We start from the raw sequence: 19,915 nt of genomic DNA on the forward strand, positions 1-19,915 counted from the left end.
AACAGATTTTCATTCCAACATCAGAATTCGGAGGAGGGTGGAGGGATGTGGCTCTAGTCATTGAAGGCTTTGGGTTAGGGGATAGATGGGTGAGGCGACTTGGTGGCATGCAAAGGACAGTGTTGTCCACATTTGGGCCAGTGTCATTGCCGGCTCGTGGTGCGTTTGGAGGGGTCAGGGCAGCTCACATGTCGGTGGAAGCAAACTGGTTCCGATTATTGGATTGCTCACTGGTGGGTCAATTTCGGGAGATGGGTGGCAAAGGAATCAGCTTTGCGGCTATTTCTGATTGGGTTATACGGTAGTGGAAGCTCTCGGACAAGGTAGAGGTGTGCCCGCTTGGCAATCAGGCTTTTTTGTTTGTTTAACCAACACGAAGTGAGGCGGAGCCATTCATATGTCGGCGTTGGACCATCGGTGGCTGTGATATGGAGTTGGAATGTGGAATCCTCTGGCCCTTTGTGCATCGGGCAAGACATCACCATCGGAATAGAGGGTATGGGTCCAAGTGGTGGGTTTGCCAATCCATCTTCATGGGAAGGAGGTTCATCGGAAAATCGGCGATCAGTGTGGCGGCTTTGTGGCGATGGATGCATTACCAGTGGATATGGGTTCCGTTCGGCTGTGTGTTAGGTGCTCTAAGAACATACCGTCGCAAGTTTCCATCCAGTGGGGTTCGTGGAACTTTTCACTGCCAATTTGGGTAGAGGCAGGGCCGACGATGGAACCAGCAGTGCTGTTAGCCATTGCGGGTGCCGATCTTCGACTAGAAAAAAAAGGGCGCGATTTACGCCGTATGAATCGAAGGAAATCGAAGATCTTGGGGGTGAAGGATTGTATGCAATCAACACTACGACCCTTCAGAGCCCCTGTCCCCTTTCCACAATCAATATGCTACACTGCCCAATCAAATCCACCGACGCTTCTTCTAATTTGAAAGACCGGCCACCGAGAAAAAGAATACACCGGCGGGGTCCAACCTCAAACGGCCCAGGTAACAATGTTTTGTATTCTTTGTAATTCAATTTATTTACTCTAAATATGTTTTAAAGCATTTATAAGATGAATACATCATGTGTATTTCTATATTCTATAATTTTTTGACATTCTTTAGATTATAATTATTACGTGAATGATATTTTGATGTTTTAAGTTATGGAATATATGGCTTTTAAAATTTAATTAGTGCTATGTTGTTTTTTTCATTACCTTTGAATAAACTATTTATATATTTCAGGTGCAATAAATTTATAAAAATATAAATTTGTAATGTATCCAAGGCATGCCGTGTCCTGCATTTTTTTTCAAATTGACGTGTCGTCCTGTCAGTGTCAATGTCAATGTCATATTGTATCTGTGTCGTGTAACATGCCCGAGATACTTCAATCAGAGATACTTCACACACTATTCCTACAACTTATGCAACAATATAATAACATAAACAATTACTGCTCACTTTTTTTTTAGCAGCTTTACCATTAATACTAAGAAGAAATGTAAACAGTTACTATTAGGCTAGGATGCATCCATAGCAACCAAGTTTCAAAACCCACTCACAAGAAAAGTTCAAACATCTCACCTGTCCATAATCTTTACGATTATTGGTGTAAGCTTCCAACAGCTTTATATCATCTGGCGAAATAATTAACTTCATCAACATTGCACTTTCATCTTTTGATGATACCGAAGGTTCACCTTCAGAGAAGTTAATCTTTGGGTCCAAGATGCTACAAGAGAGAAGATAGGTTCATGAGTGAGCTAGCATGCAGCACGTGAAAGAAGAAGTCTATTGAAATTTTACCTCATGGCAAGCTTGTAATCCAATTCCCTAAAGAACAAAGGCAACCGTCTCACAAAACACCGTTTGAAACCTGTGAAAGGCATAGAACTTAGCTGTACCATTTTGAAACATGAAAAACAGGAAGAATGAAAAAGAAAAAACCATAAATGCTATGCAAAGAAAAATGACTTACGCTGATGAAATGGACCAAGAAAACCCACTGGACCATTTCCACTGTCTTTAATCTCATCAGTATTTAAAGGCTTAAGGACCATGCAACTGTGCTCGCCAGTCACATTATTCTGAAGCAACAAGATTATGAGTCATTAAACTAAAAAGTAAAGGTTATATGGATCTGAAACAAAACATAAAAAGCTGTTTATATAATTACTGGATGGTCACAAATGTAGAAAGGAGAAAACTTGTGCTTCTTCCAGAAACGAAAAAGATCAGCAGTAAGCCCAAACGAAGCACCAATATAATGAAGACTTTCAGGCAAGCGCTCACGAAGAGGAATAAGCATAGCAGGTAAATTCTTCCTCGGAGTTACTGTTTCTTCTAGCAATGAAACCTGCAATTTTGATCAATTCTAAATAGATGCAACAGAAGAGAGAGAGCGAGAGAGAGAGAGAGAGAGAGACAAACAAAACAAAGCACTCACAACTAGAAAAATCAAAGGGTGGGGGGAGAGATGGGATGGGAAATGAAATTTCTCACTCTATAAACAACACACCACCCAAGTGCGTTCATATTAAACTAACTTCAGCAAAAGCCAAACCTTTTCCGAAGCTTCTGTCACACTGACTGGGACATTCATATCATCAGGTTTCTTGATGTCCGATTCACTATTAGCAGTTAACTGGCCTTCATAATACCTGTAAAGAATTGGAAATATCTTCGTTAAATATATTAATCAATCAATGCCATGACAAATCATGTGAACAGGATGAACACTTCACAATCAATTGAGAACAGTTGTAATGTCGGTGCTTCATAGCCGACGACAAAGAAAATGAGAAAAACAGAAGAAAAAGCCAAATAGAAATGGACTACGTAGAAAAGAGGAATAGATGGAATAGAGAAGCCCAACAAAAATGTGTGGCCAAAGGAGAATCAGTCGCCATTTCCTTTCTACAAAAAGTAAGTTCAGATGTATTATCTATCCCCTTTGTTGTCACAAACCAAAAATCTATAAAAATAATAAATAAAAAAATACTAAACCTTCCCAACCAAAATAGTGGCAAATATTATGATTAAAATTTCTAATGCGGTCACACACGCGCGCACACACACACACAAAGGTGGATTCTTTTTTCCTTTCTGTGAAAAAAAAAATAACTAAGGGTTACTTTACACATTCCAGATGGATTATTCAATTTTAGAAATAAAAAAATTAATAATTTTTTTTTTTCCCTCTTTGGGGTTTTTGATTTTTGGGTTGGAGGGGGGAGAGGGCATATGAAAATGACTAATCAATATTATATAGATTGCAAATATATATAAATGTACATATCGTTTGATAAGTGGATTGCAATATATGTGTACACACATATAACGTGATGACAGTTAAACAATTGTCAAAATGTTTAAATTCAACATTCTATCAACACAGGTCAAATAATTAGCAACACAACGGCAATTTAACAATTGCCAAATTATTCGAATTCTACATGATATTCTATACACTAAGGTAAACTAAGTTCAGGAATGTATGTTATCAAAAAATTAACTACTAACTAACTGAATCATAGCATTGCAATATTCAAATTGTATTGGATATTCAGCACGGGCATACATCTATCAATTTTGACAAAAGACCAAGCACAAAAACAAGTTTAAAAACTAAACAAACACAAGAACTCCACATATGTCCAAGGGCTTTCAGAATTTGATGGTATTAACACAACTTCATAGAGTATGACAAAATGAATTTAGAGGCAAGAGGCATAAAGTCTCCACAAACCTCGTGAGTTGGTCCAAAGCTGCCGAGCCATATCCATGCTATAAACACACAAAGTGCAATCATTAATCAATTGGCTTAGACATTGTATTTTGCAAAGGTAAAAAGTGCAAGGATTGAACTTTACCCCAAGTGCGTATGGGTGCACAGCTATTCTTACAATACGAGCACCTGAGAGGGTTGGAAAATCTGTGTCTTCAAACACTTCACAAAATTTCCATGCTAGTTGATCCCCTGAAGGTTGACGACCAATACGCAAGCTTTGCAGTGCAGAATCACGAGAAATCTGTCCTTCAAGGCAGACCTGTTTGGTTGATGATTAGTACCAAATTATTATTAAGATTTTTTTTAATGAAAAGTTGGGAACAAAAAATAAAAAATAAAGATATCAATGAAGTAAAGAGCATGTAATATCTAAGTTTCAAAAAGTCAACTGTATTAGGAAGTCATTGCAATTGTAACAAACTTCGTAAAGAACATTCGTAGGAGGGAGAACTTTAATATCACTAACACTTCCACTTAAATTTAAGATATGAACCTCAATATCAACTTTAATATCACAAAGAATATTTGGAAGTGAACAAAACAAGAAGGAAAGAAAAATCATCTAATAATTGATGGATGCAAAAGGCTGAGCAATGAGAAAAATTAAGAATAAATAAAAACTATATAAAAATTGTGTACAAAGCTACTCACTTGAATAACACACAGAATATCGGGAAGGATGTTCTTAGATTCATCAACAGGACCTGCATAAAAGCTTGCCACTGAATTCTGCTGCCTAAAAGAGAATGGAATCACATTTGGATTGTGTATAGAAGAAATATACCAAGTAACACAAATAGGTGGTGTGCTGGAGCATCAGCCATCAATTGTAAGTCATTTGGAGAATTTTTGTAGTGAGATGCAACATAAAGAGCCACCATCCGCTGTTAAAAAAATAAAAATAAAACAAAAAACAAAAAAGAAGCAACAAACCACCCAAAAAAAAAAAAAAAAAATTGCATGTCAGTGATTATGAAAGCAAAGTAGATTAACTTGTTTTAAAATCTAAAATGTTTCAGGTACCTGCAGAAATGCTTCACTTTCTCTGTGGAAGGAGAACAGAGTATCTCTATTAACATAGTACAAATTGCATTCACTGGGATGGGGGAACCTAATAGTTCAAAAGACAAACTTGTCACCATTGGAGGAACAACTAATTCTTATATGCTTTTAAACAGACCGATTCTAACCTGCTGATTGGAGGGATCGAATTTGTAATATCCAAGCAAAGTAAACTGTTGAGCCAAGTCTCTATAGGATCCCCAGAAGCATATCTGATGGATTCCTTAAGTTCTAATTTCTGGAAAAACCCAACTGTAACAAGAAGGTAAAAGTATATGATCTCTCCGTCTCCACATCAAGGAGCAAAAAAAATGAAGAACCTTCATTATTGCTACCAATTTTATCATACTGGATAGTGACAAGCGTAAGGCATATCAACTTTTATGAACTAGACCGAGAACAGTTAATGAAGGTATTAACTATTTAATGATCTAATCTCATGCAGCCAAACAAGAAAGCAAAGCAGCACTGAAGCTAAGGACTTCCTCAGAGTATCATATGACAGAACTAAGCCTTTTACCAATTAATTGTCCCAACAATGGATGTCAAATTCCTCCACATTACATATCCCATATATTTTTTCTCACTGTAACAGAAACTATTTATCATACAAATCATACTTTTAGCTTTTGAAGGCAAAAGCATGAGACATCTTTACTACCTAAATAGACATAGTGTAGAAGGGTAAGTGACCCTAATTATGTCATAATCTACAAGCATCACACTGACCCCTCCCCACCATGGCCATCAAGGCACAATGAATTGGGCAGAATTCAAACATTCAGCAACGAATAAGCCTCAAAAGCCAACGATGTAAGGAAACTATAAATGCCGCCATAAATAGAAGCTAGAAATTAATTCGTACCATTGTGACTGTCATTAGTGCTTGAAACCTTTGTCTGACTTTGCTTTTCCAAATGACTAAGAAGCTTCAATGACAAAGAACGACCAGTGCCTTCATATCTGTAAAAGAAAGAAAATTCATAAATATTCCATGTAACACAATCAAACTAAAAACCAAAAAACAAAAACCAATGAGGTTGCTATAATGTAGACATAATGGGAGAAAAGGGGGGGAAAAGATATATGTGCCAAACAAAATGCCATTTATAGCACAAAGAAGTCATGAGGAAGAGACTTAGACAAACACAGACAGAAAGACAAGCACAGAGATGGAGACAGGGATGCACATCATACCCGTTCACCGTAGATGACAGAAAAACTAAGTACGGCCCGAGCAAGGTCCTAACCATAGGTAGAGGAATGGCAGCTGCTTCATCAATAACCAAAAGTTCAACTTGAGAGAGTTTTACATGGTCATGAGGCTTGATATACTGCATCAAAAGCACATTCAGATTAATGAGACAAAATAAACGGAGATATAATTTCAAATATCAATATACAATGGCAGATCCAGAAATCAAGCTTAGAAGGGGCCAACAATTGCACAAGTTGGTTCAAGTTGAGTTAAAATCGAACCCACCAACTGGACAAAATGAACACCAAACGCAAAATTCTAACTTCCACGTTCATGACAGGCCAAAAGAAACTTCAAAAGGAATGAATAACAAAAGAGAAAAATAGCAAAGGGCAATGCACCAAGAAATGGTACACCTCTTTCAATTTACTCATGCACATTGCACAATCTTAAAAGGATAAAATATCGTATGCAGTTGTGTTGCAAGTTAACTTCAGAAAAGAGAAAAAAAAAAAAATCGACTCACAATATATAAGATCACAAATAACATATTGTTACAGAAGAGAGAAACAAGTCTATTTACCTGAACTGTTTGTCTATGCTGCTTGAATATGTTTATTTGTGTAATTGCTTTCTCATAATCAGGATTACTACTCCTCAGCAAATCATAATGCAAATGCTCCTAAAAGGAATTATGAAAAACAAATCAAATAAAATTAAAGAGTGATAGAGCGTAGTAATAAGGTCTTCAGAGCATAGGACAAAAAGCAAAAAACAACTATATAATTAAATTCATGACAGGATGCCAGTGACACATGACTTTTTTAAGGGAAAATGGTGCACTTTTACAGCCAAGGTAGTTATTGTGCATGTAGTCCTTCCCCATTCTTTCAATTACATGACAATGATTATTTGCAGCCAAATTTATCAAATAATTAGTGCATCTGGGCTCATTTTGTTTAGAAACAATTTACCAGCAACAATTTCCCGCTCTACCGTGATAATAAGAGTGCAGTCTAGATTGCTCAAAACCGTCTTCCTTGAGCGAACATGGCACATAAAGAGTGATTGTCATTTTGTTTATCAGAGTCTTCAGTTGGGTACCACTGATCGATCTCTTCTCTTCCTTGCAACTAGCAGACTTCTTCATTACAATTTAGTCCTTAGTTTTTATTATGGTTTGTTTTGTGTTTATATGGGAAAACTAGGTAATTATGTGTAAGGATGTTATTAGCAATAATACAACACACAATTTCCCATCACATCTACCATGAGAAAATTTAATCTACGGGAGTCACACAAAAGTATTTCAGGGACTTGTTATAGTTAGTCTCTTTCAAGATGCCTGCTAGAAACTAGGATCTCTCTGTATAGAGGTGGCATACCAAGGGCTGAAACTCAGGCAAGCTGGCTTTGGAGGTCAGCTAGAGAGGAATGAAACACAAAGCCCAAGGCCCATCATAACAAACCTCCTATTAGTTCTATCCAATTAGTTCCATTTCAAATTCGAATTCTCCTTAGATGGGGTTACGTTAGCACCAATTGAAGATAAGTTGAGAGAGAACGGGCTAAAATGGTTTGGTCATGTATAACAAAGACCTGTAGATGCAATGCAACAGTAAGGAAGAGTAATATGATCACCATAAATGGAAATGTTAGAAGGAGACGAAGATCTAAACTAACATAGGATGCGGCAGTAAAAAAATATATGAATTTATTTAATTTAAATGAGCATAGACCCCTTAACAAAGCAGAATGGCAAAAAAAATTGATGTAGCCAACCCCATTTGATTCGGACACAAGGCATAATTTGGTTTGGTTTGGTTTGGTTCGGTTTGGTACTTATGCCATAGTTCTACAATTATAATATTTTCTTCCATAAGAAAACCATGCTTAATTTAAAAGAACCTTATCATCTTAGATTTTCCTCCTCTTCTTACAAACAACTAAAAAATAAGAAGGAAGAGAAAGGGAAATTTGACGTTTTAGGGTGTATTCATCCTTTATTGGGAGTGACAAACATTATTGTGGCCAATTATCCAATCTCGTGCAAGAATATTTTTGGTAAGTTCATAAGGGAATGATGGACCCTTCTTCAAAGCCCTCCACTGCACTTGTTTCAATAGTTAGAACCAAAATATGCCGTAGATTTTCATACTTACAATAAATGATTGTATCACACTCCAGTGATCCACATTCCAAATAGCAACAATATGGTACATGTACTCCTGAAATCAAGAGCATCAAAATTGGACTGCTAAAGAACGTTCAGGATGTTATATTGCATTAGTCAATGATATATTCCAATTAACTCAGTTATCGATTATTTAAATTGTCCTTGTTCTTTCCAGAATTCATTACCCCTTTTTCTTCATAAAATTATCATTTAGCACAGGAACCATAAAAAATTTGTACATGTAAAAAATAAAATCCTGAGAACACATAAATTAGATATAAATGTAAATAACATATACCGTCTAAAATCTAATAATAATGAAATGGATGAATCAATTTATTGAAAAGAAAATGAAAACATGAATTTCACAAAAGCCTATAATACGCTACAATAGACACAACATGCTCGTTGCCACAAGTATCATTAATGACTCAAGGAGATACCACAAACCTTGTATTCCAGCACATGCAATCCCCTACAAATGAACTCAAACAGAGACTTCAAATTTTGCGGTGTAGGAGCAGTAACAAAGATATTTGAGTACCTACATAAAACCGTAAGCTCTTCAGAGAAGAATATGACAACAGAAATCAGTGGCGGAGCTAGTAAGAGACTTCATTTTTTTTTGAAATCTATTAAACACTTACAGCAACAGCAACAGCAACAGCAGCCCCCCACACCACGTGCGGCAGGGCCCACCCAATTTCCAAAGTCTCCTAAAACATTTACAGGAGAGTTTGGTTTTCATACCTTGCTGACAGTGCTTCATTTTATTTATTTATTTTGTTATTTGTGCTAAAATTAGGGATTTGATTTGTGTTAAAATTAAAAATATTGATTTGTAGTGATTTATATTTAAATTAGGGATTTTGATTTGTTATAATTTGTGTTAAAATTAGAGATTTTGATTTGTTGTGATTTGTGCTAAATTTAAGAATTTTGGTTTGTGTTGAAATTGGAGATTTCTATAGCTTGGTTGTCTACATAGAGAGATGTTTTTTTATAACATTGATAATGATACTATCATGGAAAACTTTCAAAAGATGAAAACTTGTCGGGGTCAATTGTAAAAGTTTACAATCAAAACCTTTTTGTAATGAATATTTAAGTTTTTTTGTTTAATACTAGCTTCAAAAATTATTATTATGCTGTTTTTGTTGATTAGGGAAGAAAAATTTTGAGATTGTAATTAATAGGTGCCACCCCCCATATTAAATCCTTGGCTCCGCCACTAACAGATATCTGAAATAGATAGGCTACTCAAATAGTAGTGTCATAGTGTCTAACGCACCCTGAGGCAATAGCCCCTGCAATTCCTAAGCCAAGAGCCGCTGATTTGCCTCGCCCACGTGGGGCAGTAAGTGCAGTAGTGTTCTGGGGTCTCTTGTCCAACACAGCATCAAGAAATGTAGAAACTGCTTTACCCTAATTGACAAGAACAAGCAGAGCTAAGCATGGCTAGTCCCTTCAAAGATTTTGGCAATGAAACCCAGTAGACTTGCTCAGATCAGATGATAACTAATAACAGTGATATTTACCTGGTCAAATGTTGCACACATCCCAACCAATGGACCAACAGGGAAAACATCATGAAGCTGCTCCTTCAAATACAATAACTCTTGCTCTGCTCCCGGTTGAGAATCACATCCCTTCATTAAATAAAAGTAGAGAAGAAATGGAAATCAAATTAAATGTCACCAGGAGAACCTAAATACAAACTAAAAGCAAACAAATGAAGTAACCATTATGCAGTTACTCAAAAATTTAAAATTTGATGCCAACTAGTATATCTTCTTAAAGTCATCTTCAAAATATAGAACAAGAAATGAAATTATGCTACTTAGTATACCCACTAGGAGCCAACACAAGATCCCAAACGGCTAAAAAATTTGTTGCCAAGTCCTATACCTATTATCAAATTGAATATCTTTCCTGCCATTCGAAACCTGGAACGTATCATTAATAACATACAAGAAAAATTCTTAGCTTTGATGACCACTAAAAGTTAACCTAAATATTTAAGGGTTGCCTCTTCACAGTTTTTCAGTCTTCTAAACAATTCCAATACAAACAGAATGCAAAGTCAAGTAAATAAATTTTTAACAAAAAGGATTAATAACAAACAAGATGAAAATAACCAAAAGAATTAAATGTCAAAACATTACTTTACGGTTTGCCTCTTCACAGTTTTCAGTTCATTTTGTACACTTATATTTACTGAAATAAAATAAATTCAATGTAATGACATATTGCAAAATAAAAAGGATGGCATAGGTTTTAGCTAAAGTTTGCCAAAAGATACTTTTCAAGAGCACAAAATAAATAAGGAAAAAAAATAAAATAAGAAACAAGTAAAACATTAAGCAACCTTCTACAGTACACAACAAAACAAAACAAAAAACTTGCCTCAATGATGGATGACACGGTCGTTGACATCACATGAGAAGAGATTGGCAAAATGTTAAGCTCATCATCCACAACCAGGCATGTTGTGCATGATGCAAGAGAAAGCAAAAACCGTTCATTGAAACGAGGAACTATCTCAGAATGTGATTCTGTTCGAAACCTTTCATGAATATCCTGAAAATAGCAAATAATAATATTGCAAAAAGATTATACATGAACGTTAATATGAAAAACTAAATGAGAAATGCTTCCGTTGAAAATCACTAGAACAAGTATCGGCGATTTCATTTTAACTTATTGCGAATCAAATGAAAACATATTAAATATATATATATATATATGTGAAAAAGGATTGATGATAGAGAACATTGTCAAAATGCCATAAAGAATCCCCCATGCAAACTTTCGATGTGAGACTTAGCACGCACCAAAGCAGTCAAGGATGTTATAACTCCGCCTTATCATGAAGGGCACAATTCAATTAGAATCAGAATCGATCACAAGTACCATGACTGGCTCATGATCAACCCCAAAAAAGAGCTACCCCCCATGATTGGCTTGTGATCACAAATACCACTATTGGCTTTGATACCATAAGTAAGAACCTCAGGAACTCACTCAAAAGGGCTAGGGATGTCATTAGGGTTCATTACTCTTTTTTATATACCCCAAGATTCCCCACACAAACTTATGAAGTAGGAGGGGAGAACGCATGCACATAAAGGGGGCAAATGGATCATTACAAACAACTTTGTCAGGTTTCCAACATATAAAAATGACATCAGCCCTCATATGCTTTTAAGTGAAATCAGCATTATATGCTATCTTCAACCATCTTCCTTTATGACATTAAGTGGCCTAGGAAAGGGCCAACCAAAAGACAAGTACTACCAAACATGAAATTTAAGGTATGCTTCTAAAGTACCAATTGAACATGCAAACCCTCAAGGTGTGCATGTGTGTGTGTGTGTGTGAGAGAGAGAGAGAGAGAGTAGTAACAAACCATAACCATGGTACAGAGACTGCTTAGTGAAGAAAGTGAACGAAGAAGCAACACCACCAAACCACCACCTTCCACTGTCTCAATGGTTCTTGCAAGAATATTAGGTGTCAAAGCCTCAAAGTCCTAAATCCATTTAAGCAGATAAACGGGTCAACCAATTTCTAGCATCACAAACATTAAGTAAAGTTTATATTAGCATATACAAATACTTGGTTAAAGACTGAACCTGTAAAATGCACATGCCATATGTGTTTTCAAGGATTCTATCAGATTCTCCGTAGAAGCAATAGGAAACATCCCTACTTTCAAGAAAAAGTGAAAATGCATCAACCTTTTCAGGATCAAGAAGACCTCTTTGCATTAACTTCTTGAGCTGCTTCGTACGTTTTCTCTTGTGGCTGATAATAAAAGAAAGAATTAGAAAATTAAACAACATACACCACGCCATCACTATAAAAAGAACAAAAATTAATGCTATAAAGGCCAGTAAAATTATGTGTGTAAGTGTAAAGATATGAAACATAAAAAATTGGCAAGCAAAAGATCTTCAATTTGTATGCAGACAATACAGATTATAACAGCCTTAAGCGAAATTTGTGAACCCAAAATGTGAACCACAGCAGACAACAAAAGTCTTAACTCGGTCTCAGCCCATTGCAAGAGTAGTGATTGAGGTAGGCTGGGATGACAAAATGTTAAAAATATTGATAGAGAGAGAAAGAGAATAAATTGTATTATTGATGGATATCTTGATGTATTACAAGATTGATAAATTACAATTCCTATACAATCTATATATAGAAGAAAATGTGGTAGTAGGTGTAGTGGAGGTGATAGTGGGTTAGGTGAAGTGGAGTGTGTGGTGAAGTGGAGTGTGTAGTGGAGTAGGTGTAGTGGAGGTGATAGTGGGTTAGGTGAAGTGGAGTGTGTGGTGAAGTGGAGGTAGGTGAAGTGGAGTGTGTAGTGGAGTAGGTGAAGGTAAAGATGGGAAATTCTAACAGCCCCCCGCAAACTCAAGGAGGAGAGAAACTAACCAACTTGAGTTTGGAGAGAGTAACAAAACAAGAAAATACATAAAAATAAAAAAGGATAGGTGACACTGTATGGTCGTGTCGGACCGTTGTAGCAGACAGTTTACGGGGTCATGTCGGACCGTTGTAGAAGACAGTTTATGGGGTCATGTCGGACCGTTGTAGAAGACAATGTTGTGACAGTTTACGGAGTCTTGCTGGACCCTTGTAGAAACTAACCGGAATCAATGTCGGGACAGTTTACAGAGTCTTGTCGGACCCATAAAGGAGCTAACCGGAATCAATGTCGGGACAGTTTACAGAGTCTTGTCGGACCCTTGTAAAGTTGCACCCTCAAAAGGTGTGCCCAATTTTGTCAAAAAGGCGTGCCATCAAAAGGCGTGCCCAATTCATCAAAAGGCGTGCCATCAAAAGGCGTGCCATCAAAAGGCGTGTCCACTTTGTCAAAAGATGTGCCATGAAAAGGCGTGCCAGTTTGTCGGGCGGCAAGAGGCGCGCGATACGCGTGGCTGCCTCGGCTATTTAACCAAGACGAAGGCTGAGGCTGAGGCATACCATTCTGAAACCTCTGAAACCAACCCTTCGCTGAAAAAACTCTGCCTCTGCGGAGAGAGAAACTGTGGAACACTTTGTTGCCATTCTGTCACCAACCCTTCCGAACATTACCAGTCTGAAATTGCTATTTCGCTGAAACACTTAGCAACCCAAAAACATGGCCTCTTCTTCCCGTCCAGCTACCCAGAACCTGCTCACGCTCTTTCCAGAACTGAACGAGCCCACAAGAGAAATAACTGATGCGGTGGCCAGTGAACCTCAACCAAACACCTCTGGTTTTGCTCCATTGAACTTTCCGATGCGGTCGGTGGAGCAAAAAATGGCGGTGCAAACTGATATTGAGGCTAATCAATATACTCTGAAGTCATGCGTGGAAACCATGACGGCGGTCACAAATTTGTCAAACCGGCTGCAGAGTAGGACAAATGAGGTGCAGCATTTAAACGCCCAACTGGCTCTGCTCCAACGCATGTATAAGGATGCGCGAGCAGAGATAAGTGTGCTGAAAGCAGAAAATAAGGAGCTGAAGCGGAAGGCCACCGTGATGTTCCGATTTGGAGGTCCACCATATGCTGCAGTGGAGGAGCAGGGAGTAGTGATCATGCCCAGTGGAGTGGGAAACACGGAGGCAGCACCGTCAAGGGCCGCCCAGGACGGAGGCAAGAAGAAGAGACCGGCTGCAGAGTAGAGAAGAAAAAAATCCGCCAGTGGATGTGGTTGTTTTGTTTGTTTGTTTTTTTTTTTTTTTTTTTTTTTTTTTTTTTTTTGTGTGTGTAACAATGTGATCGGGGTTGATCCCTGAGATGAATAAAATATGGGTGTTGTGCAAACTCGAATGGTAGGTGTGGTAATGCAGAAAAATCAACAGAAAAATTGTTGCTCCTTAAGTTGCTTGGCCACATCTTTAGCAGAAGATCCAGAAACCTCAATCCAAGTTTTTTGAGAACAGTGCACAGGCTGACAGCATGAACTCTAAATAGAAGAGAGCATGAAAGGGATTGGCTGCCATGTCTGCCAAGTTTGATGGTGCAGTGACATAGTAAGCAAGACCACCAACTGGGATAGACTGGCCTGAGGAACAAACATCAATGACTGGAATGGGCTTATTCTCTCCAAATTTGTTGGAATCACTTGGCAAGTCTGGTACACCACCCTTTTTATGCCCAGGATCTCAAGAACCTTCAATGGGCTCATCCCTTTTTTCTCCCTATTATTGTTGGTGCCCTCCTATGGCATCAATTTTTCAATACACAGTAAAACCTCCACAACTGCCTATGTCATTCACTGAATCACTATCTTTACCTCCACTTTCTTCTTTACTACCAGCTACAAGGTCTTCTAGTGTGTTGACACCAATATCACCTCTTAATGTGTCTGATCTCCCCCCTCTGGATTTTCCTACTTTGCTGCCTGAGCCACTGGTCAGGTTGCCACTATCTAGATCAAGTTCACCCCAGATCCTACCATTCACACCTCTAATGTGTGAAATTCTAACACAAAAAATGATAAGTCCACCACAAAATTATCCATTATAATAGAGCATATTGACAAAAGATAGAGAGCTTGACTGAAAAACTTGTAACGTATGCAAATAAAATAACAGCAGAATTTAGATTATCTGTGGGTGAATCTCAGAGGTATTAGTACAAAATTCAGACAGTCAAACTCAGAACCAAGCCCAAGCCAGGCATGGTTCGGCATGTGGGAGGCAACATGATGGTCTGGTCCCGACAATCTGTTGTCAATAGCCACACCCTTCATCTACAAGGATTAGAAATTTGAACACATTCCATCAAACCCATGCTTCCGATTGTTTAAATTTTCTGGAAAATGCTTCTCTAGATGGATAATTTAAAGTACGCATTTGGCTTGTGAATAGACTTAAACAAATTAACTTATCAAAAACGAGAGACTAGATTCAAACAAATTAATATCACAAATTCATTTATATTTATTAAAATTGTTTTAAAGTACCTGCTAAGTTCAAGTTTCTCCTTGTAACACCATAAGACAGTTGGGCGGGATTTGATGTCTGCCTTACTTAACAGGTAGTGGAGATTTACAATCTGGAACAGGCATGTATTTATCATACACAGAAAACTGATAAAGTGAACATATATAGTAGATGAACAAAAGACATTAATCACATTAAAATGAGAATTGAACCTGATCACGAGATTTATCACCAATAATGACAAACATGGACCTATGCCTTGTCTTTACTCCATTTTCAATCAAAGTCCTGATACGCTCATCAACCTTCTTCCTCATGCTGGACCTGAAAATAAGATTGGTAAGAACTAAAATCCCTAATTTGGTGAGTCTACTGTCATAGAAGTAATTCCAAACCCAATCCATAACAACCTAATAAATTCATTACTTTTGTGTCTTGAAGTCATTACTTTTCTTTATCCTTCCATTCCTTCTTCTTCAATTACACTGAATTGTAATTGGAACAGTTTGAGATCCCAGACTTACCCACCCAATTCTGGATGGGTGATTGTGTGATAGAAATCAAATTTGTATAGTGTAAGGTTCATGCATAGAATAAATTTGAACGACAAGATGATAATTCTAGATAATTTCTGAGTAATTAAGTATGGGTTTATAGTAATTGGAAAAGTTTGAGATCCCAGACTTACCCACCCAATTCTGGATGGGTGATTGTGTGATAGAAATCAAATTTGTATAGTGTAAGGTTCATGCATAGAATAAATTTGAACGACAAGATGATAATTCTAGATAATTTCTGAGTAATTAAGTATGGGTTTATAGTATCACTTATTCTAATTACATATCTGAAAGTTGTAGATTTTGAAACACACCCATCTGGTATGCAGGGGCCTATGAATTTATGTATAAGATAGACAAAGTTGGTATTGTCTAATTGCACTTGGCCCCCCAATTTTTTTTTATATATTTACCTATATATTATATTTAAATACACACAACACTTGATTTTTTTTTTTTTCATAAAAGTAATTAACTTTTTCCTCTTTTCCTCCTCGAGCCGACAAACTATTTTGGTTATATTACAAAGATAAAACCAAGCTAAACCAAACCAAGCCAAGCCTTAAGTCCCATCAAATGGGGTTGGCTACATAAATCCTTCTTCTCCACACGGCCCTATTAAAGGTCATTTCGTTAGTCAAATTAAGTAAAACCATATCTCTATTTGCAACACTAACCAACGTTAATCTAGGCTTACCTCATCCCCTAACACTTCCATCTACCGTTACAGTATCGCATCTCTTCACTACTGCCTCTGTTGATCTCCGTTGAATATGACCACACCATCTCAATCGATTCTCTCTCAGCTTATCTTCTATCGGTGCTACTCCTACCCATTCCCGAATACATTCATTCCTAATTCTGTCTTGTCTAGTCTTGCCACACATCCACCTTAGCATTCTCATCCCAGCCATACTCATCTTATCTACATGTTGTTTCTTGGTTGCCCAACACTCCGTCCCATACAACATCGCTAGTCTAATAGCCGTTCTATAGAACTTACATTTAAGTCTAGTAGGTATTCGTTTATTGCACAGTACCCCAGACACACTTCTCCACTTGCACCATCTCACCTTAATCTTATGGGCCACATCCGCATCAATCTCCTCTGCTATTGTGATAATCGATCCTAAATAACGAAAATGCTCACTCTTAGGCAGTTCTTGATTCTCAATCTTCACTTCTCCTCTGTTTTCATTGTTACTGTTACTAAATTTACATTCCATATACTCTGTCTTAGTTCTGTTTATCTGGAATCCTTTAGATTCAAGAACTTTTCTCCAAATCACCAACTTTGTATTAACTCTTTCTTTAGTCTCATCCACTGGCATTATATCGTCTGCAAAAAGCATACACCATGACATGTCATCCTGGATATTTCTCGTCAACTCATCCATAACTAGAGCAAAAGGATAAGGATTTAAGGTAAATCTTTGGTGTAGCCCTACAGTGATAGGAAATTCATTTATCTTTCCAGCAGACGATCTAATAGTGGTCACCACCCCTTCATACATGTCCCTAATCACATCAATATAACCTTTTGTCACCCCTTTCTTCGCTAACACCCGCTATATTATATCCCGGGGCACTCTATCATATGTTTTCTCAAGGTCGATAAATACCATATGAATGTCTCTTTTCTTTTCTCTATACTTTTCTATTACTCTCCTCAAAAAATAGATTGCTTCCATTGTTGACCTGCCAGGCATAAACCTAAATTGATTCTCTAACACCTCTGTTATATCTCGCAATTGGCGTTCTATCACCCTTTGCCACACTTTCATTATATGACACATTAGTTTGATTCCTCTATAGTTGTTGCAATTCTGTACATCTCCTTTATTTTTATAGATTGACACTAAAATACTCTTCCTCCACTCATTTGGCATGTTCTTAGTCAACAAAATTTTGCTAAACAATCTAGTCAACCAAGCAACCCCTTTTTTCCCAAACACTTCCAAGCTTCAATAGAGATATCATCTGGTCCTAAAGCGTTATTCGATTTCATCTTCTTAAGTGCAATCTCCACTTCAAAATTCCTAATCCTGCGATAGAGCTTATAGTCTTAGTTTATCGTATTACTAGCTATTTCTTCCCCTATTGACGTACCTCCATGTTCCTCATTTAATAATTTCTCAAAATAGTTCTTTCATCTTTCCTTAATCTCTTCATCTCTCACCAATACCTTAGAATCCTCACTCTTAATGCACTTAACTTGACTAAAATCTCTTGTTTTCCTCTCCTGTATCTTAGCAAGTTTGTATACCCTCTTCTCTCCCTCCTTACTATCTAGTCTAGCATATAGGTCATCAAAAGCTTTCAACTTAGCCTCTCTCACTACTTTTTTCACCTCCTTATTAGCCAATTTATAGCTCTTAAGGTTTTCCTCAGTTCTATCATTTTGCCACTTTTTAAAGCACTCTTTTTTTGTCTTAACTGCCGCTTGAACATCTTCCCTCCACCATCAAGTTTCCCTAGAGCTGAGTCTCGTTCCTTTCGACTCTCCAAGCACTTCCGTTGAGATTCTCCTCATACAATCGGCCATCCAGTTCCACATAGTGTTAGCATCATCTTCCAAATTTCAAGTACCTTTCTTATCCATTCTTAAATATTTCTAATTTATCCATTTTTAGGTCCCACCATCTTGTCTTACAACACCCACCATCCTTCCTAGCTTTGTATTACTCTCTAAAACATAAATCTATTACCAAAATCCTATGTTGAGAGGTCAGGTTCTTTCCAGGAATCACCTTACAATCATTGTAAGAAGTAATCTATCTGGCTCTTGACTGACCCACTTTTAAAGATTATCAAATGCTCCTCCCTCTTCTTATATATAGTATTGACCACTACCAGGTCAGAAGCCAACACAAAATCTCAGTTACAAAAGGACATAAAATATACACCTTTCGCTATATGTACTATAATTTTTTACTTCCCTTAATTATTTTTCTCATTAGTATGAGAAAAATTAGATACAGCATAATATACATTTATGTATTTGATGAATTATGTGATATTATTCTAATGACATATTTAAAATATTCTCATTATACAAAATATAATCACCAGACAATATATAATCATAGGTATTCTATAGACTCGATTTTGTCAACGAACACATACAAAGAGGCAGAGAGAGAGAGAGAGTCTGTATATCGACCTATACGGCTACGCCTCGCCTCGCCTCGCCTCGTCGAGAAACGGCGTCCTCTCTTCGCTGTTGTGTCTTCTGTGACAGTACGTGTAATTCGCACTAAGAGAATAGTGCGTGAGAGTTTGCGGAGTAATTCTATTTTCACATTAATTTCTATCCACACGCATCCTTAGCCAAGTTTGACAAGTTGTCAAAAAAAATCAAAAAATTATTTAAAAAGTTAAAAAGTTGAGAATTGATGGAGATCCCTTCCAATCATCACCCTCACCACCCCACACACATGTGGCAAGTGATGATTGGAGGACAAGAGAAAAAAAAAATAAAAAAATCAACCAATGAGAGAGAGAGAGGGAGGGGGTCAAAGGGGGTGAAAAAAAAAGGATCTTAAATATTTTCGTAAAAAGTTATCACTATTTATCAAAAGTCAAAAATTACGGTTACACAACTCCCAATTATAATTTTCCCCTACACACTAATTTATACAATTTTTTAATACACATTTTTTCTATAAAAAGTCAAAAAGTTAACTCAAATAACCATATTTTTTTCTTCAATTTTTTAGTCTAAAAAGTCAAAAAGTACACTTATTTAGGACATCTTAAACAAGCCCTTAATGAATATTTTTTTTATACATACCTTATAAATATATAAATTCTTAATAAATATCTCTATATTTCAGTATATATATATATTTATATTTTTATATTACTCTTATTTTTAATCTTAACACCCTTAGATTATATTTGGTTTCAATTTTTGAATAAATTTTTTATGGGAAAAATATAAATTAATTTGATAAAAATAAATATTAAAAAAATATTTTTTAATTTTTAATTTTTTTTGCCCCTAAAAAGATCGAACCATATTGAAATAAGAATTTTTTTTTTTTTTTTTTTTTTTTTTTTTTTGAAGACATATTCTAACACTATACTTATAAACAGAATCCTTTTTTTTTTCATTCATCCACTCATCATTTATAGTCGTTACCGCCACTTTCAATCCTCAATCACCACCACCATTGCCATTTCTAA

At 36.6% G+C, this 19,915-nt stretch overlaps 1 protein-coding gene across 9 annotated transcripts in view; it reads right to left on the reverse strand.

The window, feature by feature from the left end:
• Positions 1 to 19,038, reverse strand: part of LOC114316858 (RNA cytidine acetyltransferase 1) — a 30,304-nt gene extending 11,266 nt beyond the window's left edge. For 3 of the 9 annotated variants that reach the window (XR_014351391.1, XM_082907038.1, XM_082907043.1), the window contains exons 1-24: positions 18,891 to 19,027; positions 15,383 to 15,494; positions 15,191 to 15,282; positions 11,857 to 12,028; positions 11,631 to 11,753; positions 10,628 to 10,801; positions 9,760 to 9,870; positions 9,513 to 9,646; positions 8,672 to 8,765; positions 8,208 to 8,273; positions 6,629 to 6,727; positions 6,045 to 6,181; positions 5,713 to 5,810; positions 4,976 to 5,099; positions 4,809 to 4,896; positions 4,570 to 4,669; positions 4,437 to 4,489; positions 3,868 to 4,044; positions 3,744 to 3,781; positions 2,559 to 2,655; positions 2,172 to 2,351; positions 1,974 to 2,082; positions 1,802 to 1,871; positions 1,580 to 1,727 (exon numbers count right to left, since the gene is read on the reverse strand). Coding sequence is in view for 7 of the 9 variants with exons in the window: in XM_082907038.1 (XP_082763164.1) it covers positions 1,580 to 1,727; positions 1,802 to 1,871; positions 1,974 to 2,082; positions 2,172 to 2,351; positions 2,559 to 2,655; positions 3,744 to 3,781; positions 3,868 to 4,044; positions 4,437 to 4,489; positions 4,570 to 4,669; positions 4,809 to 4,896; positions 4,976 to 5,099; positions 5,713 to 5,810; positions 6,045 to 6,181; positions 6,629 to 6,727; positions 8,208 to 8,273; positions 8,672 to 8,765; positions 9,513 to 9,646; positions 9,760 to 9,870; positions 10,628 to 10,801; positions 11,631 to 11,753; positions 11,857 to 12,028; positions 15,191 to 15,282; positions 15,383 to 15,487 (2,589 nt within the window). In the remaining 2 variants the exon portion in view is untranslated. Of the gene's footprint in view, positions 1 to 1,579; positions 1,728 to 1,801; positions 1,872 to 1,973; positions 2,083 to 2,171; positions 2,352 to 2,558; positions 2,656 to 3,743; positions 3,782 to 3,867; positions 4,045 to 4,436; positions 4,490 to 4,569; positions 4,670 to 4,808; positions 4,897 to 4,975; positions 5,100 to 5,712; positions 5,811 to 6,044; positions 6,182 to 6,628; positions 6,728 to 8,207; positions 8,274 to 8,671; positions 8,766 to 9,512; positions 9,647 to 9,759; positions 9,871 to 10,627; positions 10,802 to 11,630; positions 11,754 to 11,856; positions 12,029 to 15,190; positions 15,283 to 15,382; positions 15,495 to 18,853 lie in introns of all 9 variants that reach the window. The other 6 variants (XM_082907041.1, XM_082907044.1, XR_014351392.1 and 3 more) reach the window with 6 other exon arrangements.
• Positions 19,039 to 19,915: the final 877 nt, after the last annotated feature.

The sequence above is a fragment of the Camellia sinensis genome, chromosome 14 (genome assembly GCF_055761805.1).
Source record: "Camellia sinensis isolate YWXY chromosome 14, ASM5576180v1, whole genome shotgun sequence".
NCBI classification, from domain to species: domain Eukaryota; kingdom Viridiplantae; phylum Streptophyta; class Magnoliopsida; order Ericales; family Theaceae; genus Camellia; species Camellia sinensis.